Source organism: Strigops habroptila, chromosome 1 (assembly GCF_004027225.2).
Source record: "Strigops habroptila isolate Jane chromosome 1, bStrHab1.2.pri, whole genome shotgun sequence".
Classification (NCBI taxonomy): domain Eukaryota; kingdom Metazoa; phylum Chordata; class Aves; order Psittaciformes; family Psittacidae; genus Strigops; species Strigops habroptila.
In genome coordinates this window covers 44401235-44409516 of record NC_044277.2, presented here as the reverse complement: position 1 = coordinate 44409516, position 8282 = coordinate 44401235, and the positions used below count along the sequence as shown (strand labels likewise).

General features: G+C 42.9%; 1 protein-coding gene across 1 annotated transcript in view; it reads right to left on the bottom strand.

Annotated features, from left to right (window-relative positions):
* Positions 1–1083: 1083 nt before the first annotated feature.
* GAREM1 (GRB2 associated regulator of MAPK1 subtype 1) overlaps positions 1084–8282 on the bottom strand; it is a 104283-nt gene continuing 97084 nt past the window's right edge. Inside the window, exon 6 of the mRNA XM_030502630.1 lies at positions 1084–7496. Coding sequence (XP_030358490.1) covers positions 6584–7496 — 913 coding nt within the window. The 3' untranslated portion in view covers positions 1084–6583. The remainder of the gene's footprint in view (positions 7497–8282) is intronic.

The following is an 8282-nucleotide window of genomic DNA, read 5'->3' as shown; positions in this document are numbered from 1 at the left end:
CTGATGGCCACATTTTGACTGGGGCTATAGCCCTCACCTTCACCTTCATGCATCAAATGCTTTCCCACAGACCCTTTCGCTCAGCCTGGAGGCAACCGACTGGAGCATTCAAAAAACTGAGTATTTTTCTTTCACCTCTTTGGAGAGCAAGCAGAGATGTGTCCTAGACAGCCCTGCTCATGGTGAATGAGGTTTATCTTAACTTGTGAAAAGCAATTTTCCTTCTCTCTGTTCCCTCCAGATTCATATCCTGCCTCCAGACACGCTTCTTCCCTCTCCCAGATGTGAGGGTTGGAGGCAAATAAACCCCATCTGTCCCAAATCCAATGGCAATCACTGTAGCAGATTCTGCCCTGCTTTATTTCCCATAAACATACATTAATGAGCCCCTCCATAAAACCCTCCACAACTACAGTTGTGCTGGAGTAAACTTTCTTTTGGCCTGGTATCACTGAATGAAGCTCCAGCCCAAGGGGAATTTGGCACAGCAGTTTATCTGCATGACATGTGGATGGTTGTAGAGCTGACATTTCCGCCTACTGCCAATATTGGAGGAAATGTGAACCGGCAACCTAGAGCACAACGTTGTTTTGTCTCTAATTTTCTCCCCGCCCAATAAATGCTTCAGAGACATTTGGCAAAGCAGAATTACTTGTGCATGGTCTTGAGCTTAAAAGCAGATCCAAATCATAATTGAATACATTTCTCTAAAACAAAGATAATAGGCTGAGGGCTCAGGAAAATAATGTTGTAGGTGAATGTCTGCTGGAGACAAGAAAGCTGTCTGGCAACCAATTCTCTGGGGAACACACAGCTCGATAGTCTTGCTGAAGAGGATCAAGTGAAATTATAAGACGAGGAGAAGTAATGTGTCTTGAGAGGTTAAATGCAAAAGCCTGATTGCTCCTCTCAATTATCCCAATCTTACTTTGTGAATTCTCTATTTGAGAGGTGCTCATTTCTGAATTATACTGAGATGAGCAAGAGGATAAGTCAGTGAAATTACTAAATGAAAACCAACCATTTTATATAATGTGTGCAACCCAACCAATCTAGAACAACAAATTCTGTACACGTTTGAAATATCATGAAAATAGTGTCTTTAATATACAGTTTATATACTTACAATACACGGTTTAAATTTGTTCATATACATTACAGGGATATTTATTTGCACCTGGTTTAAATAATAACCTGCCTTCAGCCTTTTACACAAAAGCCCAAAACAGCACAGAATTCCACAAAAACCATGCTTCGTTTTATAACGGAAATGCACTAAGCCGAAGTTTTAGGGCTTTCTCCTTTTCCCAAGTGTTACTTTTTTGACCTACCCAAAGTGAATCTAAAGAGCTAAGAACTAACAGATATTTTTCATATAATTCAGAAGATTGTCCAAGTCAAGAGAATCACTCCGCAGATTTTCCCGCTGAAAATTTGGTTATTACAAACAGAAATCGTAAAGTCAGAAAAACTCCTGGACTGTGAGGAGTTTAAGACATAACAAATGAAGAGTCATTTATTGCTAGGTGTCAACAAGAGGTCTGCATTTCCCCACTGCCCTGCTGTCCCTAACACTATGACTAAAAAGGACGATCTCTCACTTTGATTATGATTTCATTCGTACCTTCCAACTTGCACATGGGAACGCTGCAATTTAGAGCATCAAAAAGAGGAGGCAGGAGAGCTGGGCTCAGCCCTAGTCCTTTCACATAGGGCTGGTGTTCAGCTTTTAAGTAGTGTGGAGTAACCCCAGCCTGGCCAGCAGGCAGGCACCCCGCTGGGCAATGCACAAGGAGCTGGTGCCAGTATTCTTTACTTAGAGGGGAGACAATCAAGGAATTGATTCAAGAAGGAAACACAGGAGAAAACACTTCAAGTATTGAAGGATGAAGCCTACAAGGATGCCAGAGAGGGACTCTTCATCAGGGACTGTAGCGAGAGGACAAGGGGTAATGGGCTTAAACTTAAACAGGGGAGATTTAGATTAGATATAAGGAAGAAGTTCTTTACTGTGAGGGTGGTGAGGCTGGAACAGGTTGCCCAAGGAAGTGGTAAATGCGCCATCCCTGACAGTTTTCAAGGCCAGGTCGGACAGGGCCTTGGGTGAGATGGTCTAGCGTGAGGTGTCCCTGTCCATGGCAGGGGAGTTGGAACTAGATGATCTTAAGGTCCTTTCCAACCCAAACCATTCTATCATTCTATTTACAGACCGATTTGAAACATGGTGGGTTTTGAGACAGCATTGCTACTTATGCTGTTTCTCTTGAAGCTGTTGCTGTGGAATAAAGTCCATTAAAGTGGCATGTAAAACCATTTTATTGGAAAAACCCCTGTGTAATACAGTTACTTCAAACCCTTGCTTCTAGCTGCAAAGAACATTTTGAAATACATTTTCCTTCTGATTTTGGATGGACCAAATATTTTCTGTCTCTAAGTTTCTAGCTGTAGGCATTTTTTATAATATGACACTTTGAGTTGATTTCAATGCAGCTTTGGTTAGCCAGCCAGGCAGCAATACAAAGATCCTTAATCCTAGGCACAATGAGTGCTTAAAGGAAACCAGGATTTTGCCTCAAGCCTCCTCCCCATCCCACCCCTGGCCAGTTCCATGTCCACCTCCTGAAAGGCCTCTATGCCAGAATCCAGCTTTCACTGATCACTTTCATCAGTCCTTGTGCTGCTACGCAACTGTTGCATAGAAAGGATGTGTTTCCTGGTGCAGGACAAAGAGACAGCTCCATACAGAATGACATGCCAGATTTTTTTTGCTACCAAATGCCCTGACAAACAAAACTCCCGAAGATAACACAGAACTTCAGACACTGATAACTAAATAAGCACCAGAGGCCCTACATTTATTTAATCTGAGGAAAGAAATCCAAGGTTAGGACTGGCCTATTTTAGTAGACTGCCTCCAAAAAGTAAGAGATTTTAGGCTGGCTCTGGCAGAACGTATATTATCCAAACTCCATGGCTACATCTCTGTTAGTGGATGAAATGGGCCAGAGCCTGCACTCAGGCCCCAAGGACAACCAACACATCTCACACAGTCGAACTCCATTACCCTCCAAAACCAGGCTGGTTTCCCCCATTGCTAACTTCCAAGCTGTGCTTGGGAGTTGTCTGGGATCACCCATTGCATAGGCTGGTTAGGTTGCATCAAACCAGGCAAGAACCCTCATCAACAGTTCAGCAATAAGGGAATCCCATAAGAGAGTGCCCCAGCACTGCTCTGTTTGCAAGTCCTATCAAACACTGAATGCTATCTCCTCCTATTCACATCAGCTGGTAAAAAGTTTGTATCACAGGGATATTCCCCAGAGCTTTCAGACACTTCCTAGTCACAGTGGGAACATTAAAGTAACCCTCCATCTCTAAGTACCATAAGCAGTGCAGCATTTTGTAACCTTTTACAGATTTAAGTCTTTGGGTTTTATACCCAGAGTCTTTCTAAAAGAACCGCAGGTTCTCTGCTTAGGCCTAAAGCTCTTCTCTGCTGCTGCCCCATTTCAAAGGTGCCACCATCCCTTTATTGCTAGGGACTTCCCATGAGACCAAGGCATTCACATAGGTTTGCCCTGTTCAAACTGCCTTCTACAGCACCAAGGATGGTCCTGACCCCCAGCCTCACAGCAGCGAAGCTCAAGAGGAAAGCAAATAAATTAGATCCCATGGGCATCAGTGCTGCCATGGCCGCAGCAGTGGAAAGGCCAAGCCACCACACTGGCTGCCTGGTTTGCTCATCACTCCCATGACTTCAACAGAGCAGATGCAGACCTAGTCCAGCTGGGGCATCATCGCAGGTAGCTCGACTCTGCAGTCATATGATTCACACAACACAAAGGTTAGGAATACCTAAATCACTAAAAAAGGCTTGGAAAATTAAGATGATGAGCAGCCAAGGGCAAAAGAATAGGTCAAATGCTAACATATGCATAAAAATAAGTAAGCAGTGCCAAGCCAGAACAAGACAACTGGAAGGACATCAATAGCAAGTTTGCAGTCAGGGATTTTAGCTGTACTTTTGCCCACAGGCACTGCTTCTGAAACTATTGCACATTTCTGGGCCTTTAGGAGGCCAGTTGTATTTTGGTCTATGCATATGTGATATTAATGCAGCACACTCATGAATGCACATTCCACCAGGCTGCTCGCAAGAAAAAACATTCCAAGCAGGTACGCAGAGATAAGAGAAGAGGTGTCCATCCTTAGCCAAAGAACACACTTTCCTCAGGGATATTAATATACTCAGGGCATCAGCAATATTTAATGTTCGTTTTGGTTCGGGTTTATTTTTTTGAGAGAGGAATGTTGCTTTTTTTTAACCTGGAATTAACAAACCAAGCAAACCAAAGAGAAGTACCTGACATTTAACATTCAGCCCTTTCAAATTTGAATGCTATTTGACATAGTGAGAGTTAAAATGCATTTGACTTCAACTTGCACACAGCAAACACACCTGAACAGTACTTGAATTTGATTTAGTCTTACTTGCAGCTAAAATATTTTAGGACACTAATTAAAAACCATCCGGAGAAAGCTATTGATCTGTTGCTAAAAGTCAATACATTAAGAAAAAGAGTAGGATTATGAACTCTTGGGGGTTTTCTACTCGGGTACTTTTTGGCTCACTGCTTTCTAGTACCCACATCAATTGGGCTTTGCCCTCTGGTTGGGAACTGGTGGTTTGCATTATTGCAAGACAAATAATGCCTCTTGACTTCAGCATGGAGACACGACACGAAATCTGCCCAGGCAACAGAAAACTCCCTTTGCAAATATATTTTTTGGGGGGAAAAAAAAAAACACCACCCCAAAAAGCCCCAAAAACCAACCAACCAAACAAACAAAAAAACCCAAAACAAAACAAAAAACCAAACAAACACACAAAAAAACCAACCAACCAACCAAAAAACCAAAACCAAAAAAACTCCAAAAAAACCAAAACAAAAAAACCCCAGGCAAAAAAAACCCAACCAAACCAACCCAGGCAAAATCAGCCTCCCATTTTTGTCCCTGTTCTGTATTTCTGTCTAGCATCCCTGGCTCTGACCACTGAAGGATCCTGGGCACACACACTTCCTGAGGATGGACACCACAGACTGTTTCCTGAGGACTTCCATAAATCCTTACATTCAGTACTACAGAGGCAGGGAATATTGGGGTTATTTAGACACATACCAGAGAGGTCTGCCAACTACAAGAAATCAGCAGTGGACTATCAAACTTTAATCCCATTTCTAGCCTTCTGAACAGTTAAATTTGAAAGGTCTCCAGGGGCAGACTAATGCCCCCTTCCCATCTCTCTGCTCCCTTATGACTGCTACTTCAGTGTGACATTTATCGCAGTGAGTTTTTGCAGCTGGGCAACTGAATTAACACATCTTAGATTGCTACAGTCCCTCCTACTTCAACACCCACATCGTCCTAGCCCACTGTAAGCAAGACAGGTGAACTTAAAACATCACACACATTTCCTGTGGCATGGCCCTAAACCTCACTTGGCCATTTCTTACCAGCGTGCCATATGCTGTTTCTGTTCCCTCCCACCTTGCTAATGCTTTATTTCAAAGGCATCCTACAAGAGTACTAACCACCTTCCCACACAGATCCGACAGCAGGAATAGAATAGCACAAAGAGCACATTTTCAGATGACTGTAGCAGCAGCAAAGGAAACACAAGGGGTTGCCTTTCACCAAAGCAAGGCTATTGCTAGGGCTGCGCTAGCAGGCTTACTGCGGCAGCCAGGACCTGCCAAGAGGAGCCTGTGCACTGAACTGCCTTTCCCATGAGAAAGCTGCACGACCAGAAGTCATGCTACTCGCTCCAGCTATCCGACTACAAAAGCAACTTTTGAAATCTACAGGTCATAAACTTTTAATTGGCCAGGGCAGAGTGGCTCAGTAGAAAAATCCCCTTTCTCCCTCCCCTCTGGGCAGTGAGCTAAGCAAGACTCTTAGAAACATTTAACTCTTTTTGCTCAAAGTAATATAGAAAATGTATCCACATTACAGGTAACCAGGAAGATACTGTTAATAAAAATATGCTGCAAGAGTAGTGTATTAGTGGCACTTCACAGCAATTCTTAACATTTTCAGATGTAGTGTCAAAAGGATGTTTTTGTGTATCTGAACATGCTTTTTGTTAACAGAAACGGAAGAAAGTCACAGCATGTTGCCAAATATCATTTGAACAGAAACAATCCCGTAAGAAATACATTTTTCTTGCAGTTAACAAAACTGTAAACTGGATCAGTGTGTGTCTTTCAGCATCAAATTGTTCAGTAATAAATACGACTAAGTCTTAACAGACTACGGAGTAAAAGTTCCCTTAGTGTCCAGTTTTTAGCAGCTGTTGAACAGTCAGGGATGCACAAGGCACACCTCTGCAGATTCTCTACTTTTATTACTGACATACAAAAAAAAAAAAATCTGTTCACCACTCAAAAAATGTTTATCTGCATAGTAAGAATTTTTCTACTACTATTTACAGGAAGGGCTTTTAGTGCAAAAAACAGGAAGTGATGATTAGCTGAAGTGCATCGAGCACATCTCGTACAGTTCCACTAATAACTAGTCGGCATCACATCTTGGGCCGCCAGCCATTAATGAACTGTAATATTTTCTTAACCTGCAATTTGCTTAGCTTAAAGTCTTCTGACAGGATTTCTTCTGTAAGTTGAACCAGTAAATTGCCATCGATCTTCTCTGTAACAAAAAATGATATGACATCTTCTGACAGACCAATAAACCTCAGTGATTTAGACACTTCCTCTATTGAGAGTCCAGAAAGGTCTGTGGGTGGCTGCCAGGGAGAGCCATCCCCACAAGATCTTGGTGCTAACTGGAGGTGGAGGGGAGATGAGAAGGGATAAGACACAGAGAACGTATCCTGCATGCCCTTTTTAACGAGATATTGATCTTCCAAGAGGTCTGGAGAACCAGCTTTTGACTCCTCTTCAGCACCATCTATTTTCAGTGGCAAGGGACACATGTCTGTAACCGCTTTCTCTTCACTTGACTTCGGTGCCCGAGGAGGTAAGGCAGGACAAGAATGGCTCTGCTTTGCGTCGCTGACTCCCAGAGTTTTCTCATCAGTGCAGTCTAGAGAGTAACTTGCTGACTTTGGACAGGTAGAGATGGTGTTTGTGAACTCTGCTGGGGTCAGCGGGGAGTACCCTGCCGGGAGCTCACACCCATCGAAGTCAAAAGTCAAAGGTGCTGGACAGTTTCTCTTTGGCGTACCTGGAGTCTTCTGTCTGGGGTAACTGTAGCTCCTGCTTGGATCAAGCAGAAAATCACTCTTATTCTGGCCCTCAGCAGTTCCTGAAAAATGGTTTGGCCAAGATAACCTCGAAGGCAAAGCTTCAGATGAGGGGCTTCCCAAAGGCATCGTGCTTTCAGACTCTTTGGATTCGTTTTTCATCGTGTTACAGGGGTAGCAGGAAACAGGTGTGCTCTCAGTTGGGTTGGTGTTGTTGCTCTCTGTGACATTGCTTAAGGAACAAAGCAGAAAGGATGTCGTTAGTATGAAAAAATGTGGCATTTGAATAAATTCATAAATCATCTGACAGAGTCAGAGGGTGGCTGTCACGAAGAAATAATCTTCTTTCCTCCGGCAGAACTTCTCAGATGTGAATTAACACCACATTTGAATAATGCATTGACAGTTCTTTTACTCTTTATACAAGCCTGACAAGATGCTGCTATACCCAAAAGCCTCATGTCTTGGATTTTCAAGCTCGTAAAAAAGTAGATGTCTCAATTCAGTTCTGTGTCATCTCCCGAATACTCAGCTTCCACTGTTGAATTCCTGAGGGACACCACCATAGCAAAGGAACAGCCTCACATCTACTAGATGTCCTAATCCTCTATTTTATATCTATATACCACAGATGTGTCATGGTATGTAAAAGCTAACAGGGGCAGATCAGCATTGCACTAGACCCGAGCTTGACTGGCGTAAGAGATGACCAAAAGCCCTTTTGGAGCCAACATTTTCATTTGTTATGGCACTAGCATGTGCACAGGGCACAGGATCCTTTCTCACTGATCACTGGTACAAAAACTGCACCAGTGCACAGTACAATAACACAGAGTTAAGTTAATGCTTACTGCCAAAGGAAGAGTTTTACGTAGAAGGGTAAGCAGACTTAGCTGTATGCTTTCAAGTATCACGCTTTAAGTTTATCACACAGTAACTTGTTTGCATGCCCATATCCTTAAGAAGCAATTACGAGAAACATTTGCTTTTCAAAAGGCACCTAAAAAAGTTTCCCTGA